The 20226-nt window shown below is 39.7% G+C and overlaps 1 protein-coding gene across 1 annotated transcript in view; it reads right to left on the bottom strand.

The window, feature by feature from the left end:
• The window catches only part of slc1a7b (solute carrier family 1 member 7b), a 99847-nt gene extending 82915 nt beyond the window's left edge, over positions 1-16932 (bottom strand). The window contains exon 1 of the mRNA XM_079802820.1: positions 16576-16932. Coding sequence (XP_079658946.1) covers positions 16576-16716 — 141 coding nt within the window. The 5' untranslated portion in view covers positions 16717-16932. The remainder of the gene's footprint in view (positions 1-16575) is intronic.
• Between the last annotated feature and the right edge of the window lie 3294 nt (positions 16933-20226).

The following is a 20226-nucleotide window of genomic DNA, read 5'->3' as shown; positions in this document are numbered from 1 at the left end:
TCCACCCACCCATCCATCCATCTGCCATTTCAAATCCCTCCATCCATCCATCCATCCATCCATCCATCTGCCATTTCAAATCCATTCATTTGGTATTTCAAATCCATCCATCCATCCACCCACCCATCAATCCATCTGGCATTTCAAATCCATCCATCCATCTATCCATCTGCGATTTCAAATCCATCCATTCATCCGTCCATTTGGCATTTCAAATCCATCCATCCATCCATTTGGAATTTCAAATCCTTCCATCCATCCATCCACCCATCCATCTGACATTTCAAATCCATCCATCCATCCATCTGGCATTTCAAATCCATCCATTTGGTATTTCAAATCCATCCATCCATCCATCCACCCACCCATCAATCCATCTGGCATTTCAAATCCATCCATCCATCTATCCATCTGCCATTTCAAATCCATCCATTCATCCGTCCATTTGGCATTTCAAATACATCCATCCATCCATTTGGTATTTCAAATCCTTCCATTCATCCATCCACCTACCCATTCATCCATCTGGCATTTCAAATCCATCCATTTGGTATTTCAAATCCATCCACCCACCCATCCATCCACCCACCCATCCATCCATCTGGCATTTCAAATCCATCCATCCATCCATCCATCCATCCATCCACCCATCCATCCACCCATCCATCCATCTGCCATTTCAAATCCATCCATTTGGTATTTCAAATCCATCCATCCATCCATCCACCCACCCATCAATCCATCTGGCATTTTAAATCCATCCATCCATCTATCCATCTGCGATTTCAAATCCATCCATTCATCCATCCATTTGGCATTTCAAATCCATCCATCCATCCATTTGGAATTTCAAATCCTTCCATCCATCCATCCACCCATCCATCTGACATTTCAAATCCATCCATCCATCCATCTGGCATTTACAATCCATCCATTTGGTATTTAAAATCCATCCATCCATCCATCCATCCATCCATCCATCCACCCACCCATTCATCCATCTGGCATTTCAAATCAATTCATCTGGCATTTCAAATCCATCCATCCATCTATCCATCTGGCATTTCAAATCCATCCATCCGTCCATCCATCAATTTTGCATTTCAAATCCATCCATCCATCTGGCATTTACAATCCATCCATTTGGTATTTCAAATCCAGCCATCCATCCACCCACCCATCCATCCATCTGTAATTTCAAATCCATCAATCCATCTGCCATTTCAAATCCATCCATCTGCCATTTCAAATCCATCCATCTGCCATTTCAAATCCATCCATCTGCCATTTCAAATCCATCCATCCATCCATTTGGCATTTCAAATCCATTTATCCATCCATCAATTTTGCATTATCATTTTTTGAGACTAATCACTACCTGTATGCATGCTATGCTATATAGTACCTACTTTACCGTACATACGTACAGTATGCTCACTTAAAGGGATAGTTCACCCAAAAATGAAAGTTCTGTGATCCTTTACGCACCCTCAAGTTGTTTCAAACCTGTATGAGTTTCTTTGTTCTGCTGAACACAAAAGAGGATATTTTGAAGAATGTTTGTAACCAAGCAGAGAGAGCAACCATTGACTACCATAGTATTTTTGACCCTACTATCGTAGTTAATGGTTGCTTTATCTGCTTGGTTACAAACATTCTTCAAAATAACTTATTTTGTGTTCAGCAGAACAAAGAAACTCATACAGGTTTCAAACAACTTGAGGGTGAGTAAATGATGACAGAATTTTCATTTTTGGGTGAACTATCCCTTTAAAGCAATATATGCCCTATAGCGAATCTCAGCTGTGTGACTGGTTATATGTTCCCAAAATGTAAGATATATAAGATATCCAGCTTGCTCTGCATACAGTACGCTCACATAAACCTTAACTGCTCTAAATCTCAACTGCTTGATTGCTTGTCATTGCAAAATGTAAACTATATTATTATCCAGATCTGCTGAATGCAACTAAAAGTCATGAAAATATTAAAATATATATATAAACAACATCATGATTTTCTGTAAAGCTGCTTTGAAATTATGTGTATTGTGAAAAAGTGCTATATAAATAAATTTGACTTGACTTGATGTGGCCGATAAAGTCGGCTCAAGAAAATGAAAATATGTTTAAAAAGTAGATAACAGATAAATGATTATTCAAATTTCCTGCAGCCGTGTGGCGATGTGATGACGTCCATACTTTTTCTACGGTATTGCTCTCATGGTAAGCAATAAATCACCCAAAATGAAACTTCTCTCATCCTTTACTCACCCCCATGTTGTTTGCAAACCCATTCAACTTTTTTTCTTTCCTTAAAATGTAGTGAAAATAGACACAATTAACGTTTCTCTAGCTCCAAAAGCCACTGTAAATGAGATCATAAGACTTGTGTGATCTCATCCAAGAAGGCCATACAGTCGCTTTGTGAAATCAACAGACCAAAATGTAATTTGCTATTGACTGAAATCTTGGTTGCAATTTATTTTACAAGGTGTGCACTTATGTTTACTTACCTAAGAAAGCACTGGGTGATATATAGCAACTACAGGGGTTAAGGTTAGGTTTAGAGGTTGGTTCAATGTTAGTACCTTGTTATTACCCAGTTATTGCAAAGTACAGGAAAAGTATGTAGATGTGGAACAGGAATGTAAAATAAAGTGCTACCGAAATCTTCCCTTCCACCCTTGCTTTCAATTCTCCAGACATTTAGACCTGACATGATGCACGTGAGCTCCCATTCTGGTCACTCTTTTAAATGTCTTTAAAACACACAAAAGAAGCCTGCTGTGTTTCAGCAAGAGCTTGCATTTCTACTCACGTCCAACTGGTTTGACAGTGAGATCCGGCTCTAGTAAGCCACATAGAAAACAAAAGAACCTCATAAATATGTCTTGGTGTTGAGCTACACTTATATGAAACATAATATGTGGGGCTATTACAGAGCCTTTTAATGGTGGAAACAAGAAGCTTTCATTCATACACGCAAAATGATCAGAATTTGTGAAAATGTATTTTCACTTATCTCCCTACAAGGAAAATTATAGGTCATAAAAAATAAGTGTGCTTAATTGTATTCATTGTGCGCTTGTAGAGTACTTCAAATCTTAAAAGTAGTATACTTGCAGACAATATAATATTCATGAAATTAAAGGCCACTTAAGTGTACTTAAAATGAGTCCACTTTCGTGACTAACACTCTATCAAGGGCACTTTCTATTAATGTCAAATTAAAGTTTTTACTTTAAAGTACATTTTAAATATGTTTTAATAATCTGTTGTGCATTAAATAAATACACATTTTGATGTGTTGACTAAAACTAAAGGACACTAAAGCACATGCAAATTAGGTTATAGATTATAATTTTAATGGTAATGTGTTATTCGATATTACATATCAAGTTAATGTATTTTAAATGTACTAAATTCCAACTTCATCATTACAAATGTGGGTCCTACTTTATATTAGGTGGCCTTAACTACTATGTACTTACATAACAAATAAGTACAATGTATTGTTTTCATATTGTATTGCAAAACATTTTTGCTGATATTGAGGTGGGGCACGGGGAAAGTTAAGGACAGGTGTGGTGGTATGAATAAGTTTAAGGGTAAAGTTAGGGACAGGTGTGGTGGTATGAGTCAGTTTAAAGGTAAAGTTAGTGACAGGTGTGGTGGTATGGGTAAGTTTAAGGCTAAAGTTAGGGACAGGTGTGGTGGTGTTGGTAAGTTTAAGGATAAAGTTAGGGACAGGTGTGGTGGTGTTGGTAAGTTTAAGGATAAAGTTAGGGACAGGTGTGGTGGTATGAATAAGTTTAAGGGTAAAGTTAGGGACAGGTGTGGTATGGGTAAGTTTAAAGGTAAAGTTAGGGACAGGTGTGATATGGGTTAGTATAAGGGTAAAGTTATGGACAGGTGTGGTGGTATGAATAAGTTTAAGGGTAAAGTTAGGGACAGGCGTGGTGTTGGTAAGTTTAAGGGTAAAGTTAGGGACAGGTGTGATATGGGTTAGTTTAAAGCTACACTATGTAACTTTTCCGTCCACTAGAGGTCGCCTGTTCAAAACAAAGGCGTAGTTTGATGACGGCACGTTTGAGCGCAGAATCTCGGGACATGTGGTCTTCACCTCACAGCCGGTGGAAAACAGACAGGATAGGACTCGAGCAGAAATCATGTTCATGGATGCGATTATTAACATTACTGTAGTCTGAAGTAGAGCAGGAGCGAGTGTTGTGGAGCTGAGCAAGGCCGCAGGAGCGATTGAAGAGCGGGACTGTTATTATGGCATAGTCGCTGGCGGGACTTTTATTATGACACGGTCTCTGGCGCCACTTCCTCTTTTCCAGTCATGAGTCTGAGGTAACCCAACTCTGTTTATCGTATTAGATATATCTGAGTGTGTTGAAAAGGAAGTTATGACGTTCGCTCGGCGGCTGCTATGACACTTGTTCACAATGCAGTGAGAGTAAAGTGTTTCACTGAATAAAACCGGAGACCGAGGGTGACGCAGATATGACGCAATCGACAGGCGACTCCCTCACACGCATAGCTCACACGTCCCGGCTCCTTGGTTAAAATAGCAAATTTCTCACGATTTACAAATAGTTTAAAACATTTGGGATATTCTAAGTACTCAACTGAACAAAATATATAACACTGGCCTAGTGGTTTCTGGATATTTTACTGCAAAAATCCTACATAGTTCACCTTTAAAGGTCAATTGAAATGTTCATTTTATGAGGTATTTCAACATTAATATGAGTTCCCCTAGCCTGAATATTGTCCCCAAGTGGATAGAAATGTTGATCGGTGTAAAACCGAGTTCTGGCTGTCTTTCTCTGCCTTTGAGAAAATGACAGGCCAGACGAGCCAATCCTGAAGTCTCCTGGTTTGACGTCCAAGCAGGAACGGTTACCTCCCTTTCCTCCACCCAGAGAATCTGCCACGCCCATGCAAACGCTCAAGAAGAGATCATTGCTTGTGAACGAGTGAATGCTGGCAGTTTCTCAGTGTTTGGATGTACAAATGAAAACAGAAGTCTTTTTTCAATTCCTTCTGATCTGTGATCAGTGATTTCTGATGTGTAGCTAATTATTTATTATTCGTGCACACAATGCGGCTTCTCTCTCTTCAGACAGAACGGTGTTTTCGTGTTTTCTATCTTGTGAGTCAGTGTTTTTGTACATCCTCGTCGAGTCGATCTGTTCTTAAATGTGCATACAGTCGGGAGTTTCTGCTCAACATCGGGAGAGCCACATCTTTAGAGATAAACCTCACGCACGCCGAAGCTCGGCCTTCAACACCCCCAGTACTGCATCTGGCCCACAGCGGAGGCACCAAACGCGGCGTGAGATTAAGCAGAAGGGGGGTAAGCATGAGGGTATCCGGCTAGGCTAGCCAGCTTTCCCCACAATAAACTGGATTACATTCGATTACTGCTGTTGTGTCTTTGTTTGCGCTGTGTACTCAATGCGCGTCACTGGCGCTTTTCATATGATAGGAACATATCTAAAAATAATGCTTTAATCAATACTTACTAACTCGTTCATCTCGCTGTAATGGTACATTGCATGTGTTACAAAGTTGGTAGAATAATGATGAAGACGGACTCGGTGTGACTGGGACTCGTGTTTATTCAGAACTCTCAGATACAAACACAATAAACTCGCGCTGACAGACAGCGCTCTCATAACTCAGTAGTTACTATAAATAACTTTGTTAGCAATCGCTCCGTCTCCGTGATGTCCAGTTCGCGAACGAATCATTCTTTTGAATCGGTTCTTTATAGTGAACCGAACCAGTTCACCAAATCGGACTGAATCGTTCTAAACGGTTCGCGTCTCCAGTCAGCGCTGATCCATAATTTACTAAAGTTACTAACTTTCTGACATGAGTGACAGCCCCTCCGACTAGAAATAAACTAATAACCTGAAGTATATGCTATAACTACAACAGCACTGAACTGAGACATGCTGAGAGAACTGATGAGAAGTGAACTCAGGTCCGTCTCTCTGGCAGCAGCTCGTGCGTCGTAGACCTCATTAAACCACGCCCCCTCCACTCATTTCAAATGCAAAGATGTCAGCCAATCACAACAGTGGGCGTTTTTACTGAAGTCTCACAGCAGACACGCCTCTTGGAACAGGGCAGTCAGCCACAGGGCAAACAGCAGTATAGAAAAAAAATGCCTTTTATTTCTAAATTATGACATTTTATGATGTAAAAATCGTACTAACAATATAAGTACACTTCAGGAAACACTATAAAATAATAGAAAAATGCCATGCCATGGGACCTTTAAGGGTAAAGTTATGGACAGGTGTGGTGGTATGAGTAAGTTTAAGGGGAAAGTTAGGGACAGGTGTGGTGGTATGAGTAAGTTTAAGGGGAAAGTTATGGACAGGTGTGGTGGTATGAGTAAGTTTAAGGGTAAAGTTAGGGACAGGTGTGGTGGTATGAGTAAGTTTAAAGGTTAGGGACAGGTGTGATGAGTAAGTTTAAAGGTTAGGGACAGGTGTGATGGTATGGGTAAGTTTAAGGGTAAAGTTAGGGACCGGTGTGGTGGTATGAGTAAGTTTAAGGGGAAAGATAGGGACAGGTGTGGTGGTTTGGGTAAGTTTAAGGGTAAAGTTAGGGACAGGTGTGGTGGTATGGGTAAGTTTAAGGGTAAAGTTAGGGACAGGTGTGGTGGTATGAGTAAGTTTAAAGGTTAGGGACAGGTGTGATGGTATGGGCAAGTTTAAGGGTAAAGTTAGGGACAGGTGTGGTGGTGTGGGTAAGTTTAAATGGAAAGTTAGGGACAGGTGTGGTGGTATGAGTAAGTTTAAGGGTAAAGTTAGGGACAGGTGTGGTGGTATGAGTAAGTTTAAGGGTAAAGTTAAGGACAGGTGTGGTGGTATGGGTAAGATTAAGGGTAAAGTTAGGGACAGGTGTGGTGGTATGGGTAAGTTTAAGGGTAAAGTTAGGGACAAGTGTGGTGGTATGGGTAAGTTTAAGGGTAAAGTTAGGGACAGGTGTGGTGGTATGGGTAAGTTTAAGGGTAAAGTTAGGGACAGGTGTGGTGGTATGGGTAAGTTTAAGGGTAAAGTTAGGGACAGGTGTGGTGGTATGGGAAAGTTTAAGGGTAAAGTTAGGGACAGGTGTGGTGGTATGGGAAAGTTTAAGGGTAAAGTTAGGGACAGGTGTGGTGGTATGGGTAAGTTTAAGGGTAAAGTTAGGGACAGGTGTGGTGGTATGGGTAAGTTTAAGGGTAAAGTTAGGGACAGGTGTGGTGGTGTGGGTAAGTTTATAGACATATGCTCTGACCCAGTCATCTAGCCATCACAATTTGGCCCTTGTCAAACTAGCTCAAATCCTTATGCTTGCCCATTTTTCCTGCTTCTAACACATCAACTTTGAGGACAAAATGTTCACTTTCTGCCTAATATATCCCACACACTAACAGGTGCCGTGATGACGAGATAATCAGTGTTATTCACTTCACCTGTCAGTGGTGAATATACACTCACCTAAAGGATTATTAGGAACACCTGTTCAATTTCTCATTAATGCATCTAAACAACCAATCACATGGCAGTTGCTTCAATGAGTTTATGGGTGTGGTCCTGGTCAAGACAATCTCCTGAACTCCAAACTGAATGTCAGAATGGGAAAGAAAGGTGATTTAAGCAATTTTGAGCGTGGCATGGTTGTTGGTGCCAGACGGGCCGGTTTGAGTATTTCACAATCTGCTCAGTTACTGGGATTTTCATGCACAACCATTTCTAGGGTTCACAAAGAATGGTGTGAAAAGGGAAAAACATCCAGTATGCGGCAGTCCTGTGGGCGAAAATGCCTTGTTGATGCTAGAGGTCAGAGGAGAATGGGCCGACTGATTCAAGCTGATAGAAGAGCAACTTTGACTGAAATAACCACTTGTTACAACCAAGGTATGCAGCAAAGCATTTGTGAAGCCACAACACGCACAACCTTGAGGCGGATGGGCTACAACAGCAGAAGACCCCACCGGGTACCACTCATCTCCACTACAAATAGGAAAAAGAGGCTACAATTTGCACGAGCTCACCAAAATTGGACAGTTGAAGACTGGAAAAATGTTGCCTGGTTTGATGAGTCTCGATTTATGTTGAGACATTCAGATGGTAGAGTCAGAATTTGGCGTAAACAGAATGAGAACATGGATCCATCATGCCTTGTTACCACTGTGCAGGCTGGTGGTGGTGGTGTAATGGTGTGGGGGATGCTTTCTTGGCACACTTTAGGCCACTTAGTGCCAATTGGGCATCGTTTAAATGCCACGGCCTACCTGAGCATTGTTTATGACCATGTCCATCCCTTTATGACCTCCATGTTCCCATCCTCTGATGGCTACTTCCAGCAGGATAATGCACCATTTCACAAAGCTCGAATCATTTCAAATTGGTTTCTTGAACATGACAATGAATTCACTGTACTAAAATGGCCCCCACAGTCACCAGATCTCAATCCAATAGAGCATCTTTGGGATGTGGTGGAACGGGAGCTTCGTGCCCTGAATGTGCATCCCACAAATCTCCATCAACTGCAAGATGCTATCCTATCAATATGGGCCAACATTTCTAAAGAATGCTTTCAGCACCTTGTTGAATCAATGCCACGTAGAATTAAGGCAGTTCTGAAGGCGAAAGGGGGTCAAACACATTATTAGTATGGTGTTCCTAATAATCCTTAAGGTGAGTGTATATATATACATGCACACATTTTCTGTGATCATCTGTGACTATCTCTCTCAAAACACTCAAAATTTCTCAATTTGCATGCTGTTTCATCATGTATCTTGTTCAAAGATGCTAGTCAAAAATTGCACGGCAAACAATAGTCTCACATCTGAGAGAGATTGAACAAACGCTGCTGTGCAGACTACGCTAACTGCATGCACAACAGGGGTACTTTGGATTCTGTGCTTATAAATCAACCATGCTAGCAAAAAAGCCTCCTCTTCAAAGTGTTTGTAAACACTTTTGTGTCCAAATGGGAGTGTTTCGTCTCCCATTAGCTTTGCCAAAAACACGATAAACACAGAATTAGGCCTACTAATGCGATGCCCAACCTTTTACGTGGAGGCATTGCATTGCTATCACTGAGCTTTACACACAAACACAAAGTTCCTCTGACAGATGTAGGCAGAACAAAAGAGAGTCTGTATTGTGAGAAAGCTTTCTGAAATCAGCTTGGAAATCTTTCTATGTCAGTTGGTTTCACCAAATTGTTTTGGTGAAAAAAAAAAAAATCCAATGGCTATGAGAAAGAAAAAAGATGTCAAACATCAGAATAGTCAGTTCAATTATCCTGCAGGAAAAATAAGATTTGCACTGTTTTAAAAAGACTAAAGAATAAACACATTTTCATGATTACACACACCATATTGCTAATTTTTTAAGTGTGTGAGTGCATTTGCTTAGCTACACGTTAAAGTCACCATGAAATCAATGTTGACAATTCTTATTTTTTTATGGAATATTGCAGCATTTATTATAAGTGATTTATCTGTGCACATCATTATAATTTTTGCAATCTTGAATCAAAATAATTCCCTCTCCCTCTTGCAGCGACATCTCTTCTCTTCGAGGACGGGGCAACCTCACTCACATGACATCCACCAATAGCAAACCACAACCATCCAGTCAATTTCACAAGCCCCGCCCAACATTTGTTCTTGTTTGAGAAGCGGTTTCACTCGAATATACGGCACAATAGAGAAGAAAAGACCATCGCAACTTCTGTTTCGTGCTGACTTGATAGTTTTAAAAAGTTAACAAAATCTGACAATACTCAAAGTTCAAATTTAAAACGGTAAATAATTTTTTTTTGTGATGTTTTTTTAATTCGGCCTGTACATTTTCTTTTTCTGATCTGCAGTTGTAGCTTAATTTAAACACAATAAAATGTTATGTAGTAAAATGGCTAGATACACACACGTGTGTGTGTGTGTGTGTGTGTGTGTGTGTGTGTGTGTGTGTGTGTGTGTGTGTGTGTGTGTGTGTGTGTGTGTGTGTGTGTGCGCGTGTGTGCGTGTGCGCGTGTGTGCGTGTGTGCATGTCTGTGTATGTGTGGTTCAGGTAAACCCTATGTTATAAGGACAAAATGTCCCCACAAAGATGGCAATATATGAAATCCTTGTTGGGACATTTTTTGGTCCCCATGAGGAAAACTGTGTGTGTCTGTGTGTGTGTGTCTGTGTGTGTGTGTGTGTGTGTGTGTGTGCGTGTGCGTGTGTGCGTGTGCGTGTATGTGTGGTCCAGGTAAACCCTATGTTATGAGGACAAAATGTCCCCACAAAGATGGCAATATATGAAATCCTTGTCCTTGTTGGGACATTTTTTTGGTCCCCATGAGGAAAACTGTGTGTGTGTGTGTGTGTGTCTGTGTGTGTGTGTGTGTGTGTGTGTGTGTGTGTGTGTGTGTGTGTGTGTGTGTGTGTGTGTGTGTGTGTGTGTGTGTGTGTGTGTGTGTGTGTGTGTGTGTGTGTGTGTGTGTGTGTGTGTGTGTGTGTGTGTGTGTGTGTGTGTGACTAGTGCTTTCGGGTTAGTTAAAGTCTCTCCTCTATCCTCTTATGACTCTTGTACATAATTCACACAAAACCTCCACACATCATAGGCTTTTAACCAGTTTTCTTTTTGCTTTTGTATAAAAGAAATCAATGGAGAGATGTACACTGTACAGTGTATTGTATATGAATATCCCATTATATGTTGTAATAGTGTATTATACTCTATACATATAAATAGTGCATGAGAGATGCTTGTTGAAGCTATTCCTATCACTTCCTATCCTTAAGGCTCTCCTCAAAAGACTGCTTGTGGATCAATCGCTTGCTACTGAGATAAAGACTGTGCGAGAGACAGAGATAAGAGAGCGGTGTATGAAGTGAGTCAAACATTTTGTGCTCACTTCCATTGACTGAATGGCCAATAGGAATATATTTTGAGATTTTGATGCAATGTGATTCTCGAGGGTCACGGATTGTGTGGACATGCATTACATTCATTCACTCTACCAGACAAAAGTTTGGAATAATTATGATTTTATTAATACTTTTAATGTTTTAGAAGTCTCTTCTGCTCACCAAGTCTGCATTTATATAATCATAGCTTTCAGTCACGTGACTGTTGTGGAGCCTTGGAAGCCTGTTGTGGAGCCTTGGAGCCTGTTGTGGAGCCTTGCTGCCGTATTTCAATCACTAAAAACACGTAAAAAACACTATAGAGTGAGTTGCTCCAATAAGGATTCAACTAAGAAAAGTTTAACGCTAATCTAGGATTTGTTGATATGGGTTTTATTTTAAATCGAGTTGTTGCACCTCTTAATTTTAACCACAGATTAATTACGCATTAAAACCGTTATAGAGCTGATCGAGCAGCAGCAGACGGAAGGTGAACTGACATCTGCATTAGTGCAACCCACCCTTAAAGGGTAACTAAACCCTAAACCAACTTTTTTTAGTTAATGATCTGCAAGACTGGGGCTTTATTAAAGGGTTAGTTCACCCAAAAATGAAAATTCTGTCATTAATGACTTACCCTCATGTTGTTCGACACTCTCATTTTCGGAACACAAATTAAGATATTTTAGTTGAAATCCGATGGCTCAGAAAGCCCTCCATTGGCACAATGCACTGTTCACTCACAAGACCCATAAAAGGTACTAAAGACGTCGTTACAAAGTCCATCTCACTACAGTGGTTCTACAATAACTTTATGAAGCGACGAGAATAGTTTTTGTGCGCAAAAAAAAACTAAATAATGGCTTATATAGTGATGACTGATTTCAAAACACGGCATCATGAAGCTTCGAAGCGTTATGAATCAGTGAGTAGAATCATGATGTGATTTGACGAGTGTCAAACCGCCAAACTGCTGAAATCACGTGACTTTGGTGATCCAAACCGCTGAATCGACTCACTGATTCATAACGCTTCGAAGCTTCATGATGCCGTGTTTTGAAATCGGTCATCACAAGTCGTTATTTAGGGGGTTTTTTTGCGCACAAAAACTATTCTCGTCGCTTCATAAAGTTATTGTAGAACCACTGTAGTGAGATGGACTTTGTAACGATGTCTTTAGTACCTTTTATGGGTCTTGAGAATGTACAGTGCATTGTGCCAATGGAGGCCTTTCTGAGCCAACAGATTTCAACTAAAATATCTTCATTTGTGTTTCGAAGATGAACGGAGGTCTTACGGGTGTCGAACGACATGAGGGTAAGTAATTAATGACAGAATTTTCATTTTCGGGTGAACTAACCCTTTAATGCTGATAATTGATTTGAGTAAACGTTTTGACATTTGGGTATAAAGTGTTTTAATTCTATAATATATGGTGTAAAACCGTCTAAGTGCTGCCCTCTTAAGGTTGAATGGTGGCTACTGCAGTTGAATTTTCCTATTGGACGTTGTGGGCATGATGGTTCTTCCAACGGCTCACTATCCGCGCCCCAGGCACGAGCTCACCACGCCCTCAGAAATGCTTTCCCCAATCACATGATGAGAACGGCTTTACTCCATTATGAACTCATGTTACATGAAGTAGAAACATTATGAATGAAACTTACTTGACACTTGCTTTAACATTGTAATGAAGAAAATGTGGTTAAATAATGCAGTTGTCAGTACACGTCAGGCTTTTCTTGCGATATTATTGCCACCCGTCATGTGTACAGATAATTTTAATACTTGAGACGCACTTTCAAACCCTGACACGCAAGTGGTTGCCGTGGTTACGAACAACAATACCGTAACATGCTATAGTCAAACTTTTATTTGAGGAAATCTGTTTATAATAGGCTATTAGGTTTGAACTTATTGGTCCTGCGCTGCTTATTGATTCAGTTCATTTGAATGAAAATACATTGCGTGTATCTGATTTATTTTTAGTGGCATTCAGTATAAGGATTTGACTGTTCATAGAAATAGGTCAGTTGTCTCATTCTCTCTTGCGATGCTGCTTCACTAGCATCGTCGGCATTGGGAGTTAACACAGTTTGAGCCAGCGGCTCGCATTGATGAGGCTCCGGGTCTGTGTCTACAGACAATTCACCCTCCTCCACTTGTGAAGGTGGGGGAGAATCACAGCTCTGTTGCAAAGCTACTGGCGTCACTCCAGTCATTCGTCATCTTTGCGACTCGCGCGTCAGACAGCTGTCAATCAATCCATCACTGCGGGTCTCAGGTGCACGCCCTCCGCTCAGCTCCGCCCTCGCTTCGTCCCTCTGTCTCCGCTGAGCTCTGCCCACTTTTCCAGCATTTTCAAATACTGCCAGTAGGGTTGGGTACCGAAATCCGGTTCCAATATGGCACCGGTACTTATATAACCGGTATGTACCGATTTGTACAGATTTCGGTTCCTCATTTCGGTGCCAAAATTCAAACGTGCTTTCGCGTGCTTTGGCTGAGCCAGAGACAGACGCTCAGCGCTCGTCACATCACAACTCATGACAGCTATTCAGTGTTTTAAACCACATCATGTTTATTCCAGGTTTCAGACATTTAAATGCTCATAAGTAGGCTACTAGCAAAAAACACACACTGATGTCTATGAAAGCGGCAATGACAATCCTTTCAGGCGGTTATAATTTGACTAACGTTACGTGTTTTATTCACATCAGATACATGCACATTATATAGTAGCTATATCGTTTACTCTATTCTTCCTCCAGTTCACTGGTCACTTACTTTCATGTATTTTGTAAGACGAGAATGAACTCAAGTGTTGTAAATCCGACAGATCCGATTCTGAGGCGCAAACTAACATGGCGCCGCCCATTGCGCTTTATAGATCAACTAACACACATTGACTCACACATTTGAACATCAGATAGTTCGTGACACAGTTAAGAAGTTTGTGAATATTTTGAATAAAAATAAAAAATGAAATAAACCCGATACAGCTGAGCTGTCACCGTTATTGCGGCCGCTGTTGTCATGTGAGAAACATGACGCGTCGTCATGGAAACATTAAGGCGATGCGTTCTAAAATATTTAGCCAGAGAATATGATCATATTTCAAAATAAAGCTGAAGCTCGAAGCTGGTTAGTAGCATACCAAGAATACAGACTAGGCTAACTGCTGTTATTACTGTAACTGTTATTTAGAGCTATATTAGGCTTGTTGTAGTTGGGTTAGGTGGCTATTAGGTTTTACTGTGAATTTGTAAATAAGTCAATTATAATTTGTAAATAAGTAAATTGTGTTTTGTATTTATTTATATTAATTAAACTTTTAATAAATGGTTCAATTTAAATAAAAAAATAAAAAGCCATTTAATGTCATCCACCTCGTTTTGTGGCCTTTAAAAAAAAAAAGTATCGGTTCAGGCACCGTTTAGGCACCGGAACCGTTTTAAAAGTATCGGTTTGGCACCGGAATCGAAAAAAACCCAAACGATACCCAACCCTAATTGCCAGTGGGTGGAGTTAGGCTCTGAGCTGGGGTTGAGTTACCCTTTAAAGTGGCGTAATGTACTAAAACAGTGATATTAAAACATCAAATTCAGTTTACACCTTTTTGATGATGCATACTATATACAGCCGAACAGATGAGCCCAGAATATGAACGCAACGTGTTTTCTTTATAATGGGTTTCAATGGGGAAAATACGCTTAACGAGAAACCTTGTGTTGCATTAATCTTCAGTGTTCATCTACTTTTCTGTACAAAGTATGCAACATCAATAAGGTGTATATTGAATTTGGTATTTTAATATCACTGTCTTACTGCATTACTGACTGCAAAACTGGTAAAAATGACTGGCGGGCAATGGAGGAAAGCCTTGTTTTGCCCTCCAGGTGGGCGTTCCTATAAGCGTGTGACGTCACGTGAAAACTATGAATTGAATATACAGTAAAAAGAGTAATATTGTGAAATATTATTATAATTTAAAATAACTGTTTAATATTTGAATGTATTTCAAAATGTAATGTATTACTGTGATGACAAATATTCTGATTTTGTGCTCAATTGATAATGGTTATTATTATCAATGTTAAAAACAGTAATATTTTGATGGAAACAATAAAGAACAGGATACTTTGATGAACAGAAAGTTCAAAAGAACAGCATTTATTTGAAATAGAGATATTTTGTAAAATGATAAATGTCTTTACAGTCACTTTTCATCAATTTAATGCATCGTTGCTGAATAAAAATGTTCATTTATTTATTTTTTTCTTGGTAAAGTTTCATGATTTCAACAAAAATATTGAGCTGCACAACTGTTTTCAACATTGATTATAATCATAAATGTTTCTTGAGCATCAAATCATCATATTAGAATGATTTCTGAAGGATCGTGTGACACTGAAGACTGGAGTAATGATGCTTTGATCACAGGAATAAATTACATTTTACAATATATTCACATGGAAAACAGCTATTTTAAATTGTAATAATATTTCCCAATATTACTGTCTGTACTGTGTTTAAAAACATCTTTTTTTAAAAAACTCTTTGAAAAACATTAACAAATTTAATGTAATTATTCCAAACTTTTGATTAATAGTGCACATTAATTAGATTGCAATGTCCCTCAACTTTAAATCAAGCATAACATTAGAAACACCAAGGTCATGAATTCAATTTACAGTGAATGCATGTACTGACAAAAAGTCGTTCTGGATAAAAGCATTTGCCAAATACATAAATACACATAAGATTTTCTTTCTTTCTTTTATAGGTCCGAACTTGGTTTCTCTTGCAAAATAAGCCAATTTTTTTCCAATTTAGCTGAAACGTCAGATAGCATCACCGACCTGCTTTAAACACTGCGAGGCTAAGCAGCACTTGCTTAATGTACAATTACTAAGAGCATTTGTATGATTGGACAGTAATCCCCGGCCGTCACAGCAAATGGCCTCTGGAGGTTTTATTTTTAGGCGTATTTGAGAATCACAACGGAGGTTTTAGTCGAAGCGGCCAACGTGAAATGAAAATGAAAAAAAAAAAAAAGAATCCTGACACATTTTGTCTGCCGTTCATTCAGTCACTGTATAGTTTTAATCTAGTGAAGAACTAGAAAATAATACACTGCAAAAAAATAATAATGCTTTCTTTTGAAGTTAATTTTTCTGAGCCCATTGGCAGATATTTGTTTTCTTGTTTTAAACATCTTAATTTAAGAATGTTTAGATATTTGTACAGAAAAGACAAGACAAAAATACTTTTTTTTTTGCCTTAATCCTAATATAATTTGAAATTTCAACCAGTTCAAATGATGAGATGTATAAATGTGATGGATAAAAAGAATCTCAAAACCAAAACAGGGGTTGATGCTAGTTAAAGACTGGGGTGGACCAAAACCCCTATTAATCAACCAATAACCACAAAAAAATCCCTGATTTTAGTCTTCCACTGGAAAGTAATCTAAAAAAAAAAAATGAAACCCACAGGTCCCAAATGGGACCAAGTTTGTAACCATACTGACACTGTAGATGGGGTTGGAAAGGGTTTTGTGGGAGGTTTTTGGGGAGAATTTTACAGGGCTTTGGTGGCGTTTGCCGCAAGCATTCGGTGTTGTGCGTACAAGGGGTTGACAGAAGGACTAACCTGCTCCGAGAGGTTCTTGGAGCGCAGGAAGAAGCCGAGCAGACATCCGATAACCACGGCCAACACTGAGAGGATCAGCAGGCCGTTCTGCTTACAAACCCCTTTCACTCGCACCCACACTGCATCCAGCGCCACGGCCATCGTGTGTCCCACGTCCACAAAACACCAGCCACACTAGCAGATCTCCATATATCCACCACCCAGATCCAGATGGGAGAACGACCCACGCAGATGGACCTTGGACAGAGCGTGAACGAGAAAGATAATTGCAGTTTTGCTCAGACCCTGGGTAAAACTCTCATACTCTTTCTTTCTCCACTCCCCTTCTTCACTATGCAGCGATATACTAAGAAGATCATCACACTTTTCAAGCATCCTCTGTTTCCAGCCCATTCGGGATGGATCAGCTCCGCCCACCTTCCAGCTCAGCCAATAGGAAGCGAGCGACAGTTGGTGTTGTGCACAGTGCGGGCAGCATCAACAATCCTATTAGCGACAGCACGCTGTGAAAAAGGGTCTGTGGCCTGGATTACAAACACAGAGCATCAAATGAAGATAAAACTGGCTGGATCTATTCATAAACAACACTGAATGAACAGAAATGGCCTCATTTATGAGCGTATGGATGCATATTTTTGTGCATTCTCCGGGGGGATGGACGTTTGAGGTTAAAGTGCAACATTTTTTGGCTTTTTTTGCCGTTTTTGAAATGATTCTGAACGAATTTGCTTGTATTATATCCATTTTAAGAGCTGAACATGTCATTTGTAACATGGGATTTGTAGTCCCAATTCTGCAGAAATGCACATGGCATAAAAGAAATATGTATGAAATATTGATTATATAATCTTGGTAAAGGTCATTTTTAGGGCCAGATTTACGAACCGCTTGCGCCAGCGGAAACCCCTTTACTCTAAATTAGCACTGAAAAGGCGTGGACAGGGTTATTTTTGCGGGTGATATTACTGCATGTGCATTTGTAGGAGTTTCCCTTTCAGATGCAACATTTATGAGAGGAGAGTATTTAAATGAATCACGCAAGGTGATTTACTGTAACGGTTTTGGGTTTTGTCTTTGTATTTGTGCTCCTTGTTCTGTTCCTGGTTTTGTCACGTGTTCCTGTTTGTCATGTGATTCCCTTGTCGTCATGTGTTGTGTTCTCATTGGTTTGTCTTAGGTGTGTTCGACATCGGCTGCGGCTGGATGTAATCGATCGGCGAGAGTAGTTAGCTGCAAACGGAGATGGCAAGTCGGACACTTTCTGCTTCTAGCGCTGTGTCACAGCTGAAGTGAAATAAATGCAATATTTGTCAAATACACAGATGTTTCAGAGACATTTTTATTCAATACTTTATGCACTGCTTAATACAGCATCTGTTTGTACAAGAATAACGTTCAACATAAGCCTACACTATCAATGAAGTGGGGTCTATGTTATTTATCAGTTTTATTTTGATAAACATGACAATATAACATGGCGACTACATGAAAGGAGGTTTTACTGTTATAAAAAACTGATTTGTGAGCATTAGTGGTTTTAGAATAAACACGAAACACACGTGATCGCTATCATGCGGTGAATCCGGCCAATCGTGGAACAGCTGTATCGTCATCAGCGCTCGTGCAGTCGCTTTGGAGAAGCTGCGCAAAATGCACCAGCCGGCTGCTCTCGAATCGCTCTCGCAGTACTTTGATGCCATAGGTCAATAGCCACGTTTCCATTACCCTTCAAATTGCACAAATTGAAATTGCGAATAGAAAATACGCCCAGTGGAAACGCGTCAATGTCGAAAAAACTCCCATATATCGCAAAAAAGTTTTTACGCTCGCATGAGTTGGTTTTTCAGGCCATTCGAAAAACGAAATTTCCGCAAAACTGCAATGGAAACAGTTTTTTTTCCGCATTTACAGGTCACCTGGTACGGTCACGCATTGCTGCCACATAGGGCCTAAGTATTATTTTTTTCCACTCAAGTATGTTGTAATAACGAGATCTTAAGTCGTTAAAACGACAGCCCAGTTACACACGTCAATCCATTCCCGACGATCTTGGTTTGCTTCTTATTTATTAAATATACAGCCAATTTTTTAAAGAAAGATTTTCTCGAAAACAAAATTCAATTAAGTACTCAAAATCCATGTCCCCAGACATTTGCGCATCTGATTATTTGCCTTACTCATGCTGCACACTTTTCATAATCAACATATGAAATTAAAATAATAATAATATTTAAACATAGCCTAACTATGAAACTAAATAGGCTATGTTTTCTTTAACCCTCTGTCCGACGAAGGTGTCGGGGCATTCTGATGGATTTTTTCCTTTATGACAACGGAAACAACTCACAATACTCCGTCATTTTTAGTCATACAGATAGGCTAAGTGCAAAATATAATTATAATAAACAGTAAACTGTCTACTTTTATTTGTGTACACTCACAATAACAACCAAGTCCGTGGATTCAGGGAACAGATTATTTCGCACTCCACTCCAAACGCTGTCTTCATTTCAAAAATATATTTTGTTCATTAAACGCAAAGTTTTTCATTTCAAAAGCATTTCTAAATTCAGTGTATATTTCCAAAAAACGAAATTCCAAGCCAAAATAACGAAGTGGTAAAAAAAAAAAAACCTTTGAGTTACCACCATGTAAATTCAAATTTTTCGCTCGTCTCTGTACGTGGCAGGCTGGCAGCAATGCGTCACACCTGGCGTGCGTAAAAGTCGATTATTCTTTACAGATGATGGTATGTTTGGACAGAAGACGAGACAGAGTTATTTATTTAACTCATAAAAGTCAATAGAATATAAAATGCCACAATTTATCAAGACCTTGAATCAGATAAGAGAGAGACACCCAGAAACGGCTCATATGTGCCGCTCAAGTATAAGGCGCTTTCCTTGCCATCAATGCTTAGATAACACACACGTCTCCTTCCATTCAAAATAATGGCGTGCGGTGGCTGTGATATACAAAAACCTAACAACATACGTAACATAATTTTTTGAATGTTTAGTCGCATAACATTAGTTAATGGAAACGCCGTCTTTTCGCAATATTTTTTTATCAACTGTTAGAAAATATGCGCAAATCTGTAATGGGAACGCGGCTACAGTCACGTGACGTTGGCGCTGCCTCAAGTCGGACAACATTTCTAACCGGCATGCACTGCTTCAAGTCAGCCGCCGATCGGTCTGCGCATCGCTGTATGAAGTCGAACAAGCCTTTCATGTGTTGTGTCTCTCATTGGTTTGTCTTGTCATGTGATACTATGCTCTGTTTGTCATTGGTTCATTGTCTTGGTTGTTCACAGGTGTGTCTTGTTTAGTCATTAGTCTCTGTGTATTTATGCCCTCATGTTTGCCATGTGTCTTGGTTGGCAGTAAAGCACCAATAAGTTGGTTTGCCAACCGCCAATAAAAACACAAGAAGAAGAAGAAGAAGAAGAAGAAGAAGAAGAAGAAGAAGAAGAAGAAGAAGAAGAAGAAGAAGAAGAAGAAGAAGAAGATAACAGAAACAGTGTCTTGGTCTAGTATTGATGTTGGAACCCGCTGTTGGGGAGTGTCTGTTCATGTTTAAGAGTTTAGTTAATGTTTCAAGGCACGTAAATAAACTGGACTTGGCTTCATCTACGCTTGCCTCCAGTGG

This window comes from Gobio gobio (assembly GCF_949357685.1).
Source record: "Gobio gobio genome assembly, chromosome: 21".
Taxonomy (NCBI): Eukaryota; Metazoa; Chordata; class Actinopteri; order Cypriniformes; family Gobionidae; genus Gobio; species Gobio gobio.
The sequence above is the reverse complement of the archived record's forward strand: the minus strand, read 5'-3'. Positions and strand labels throughout refer to the sequence as shown.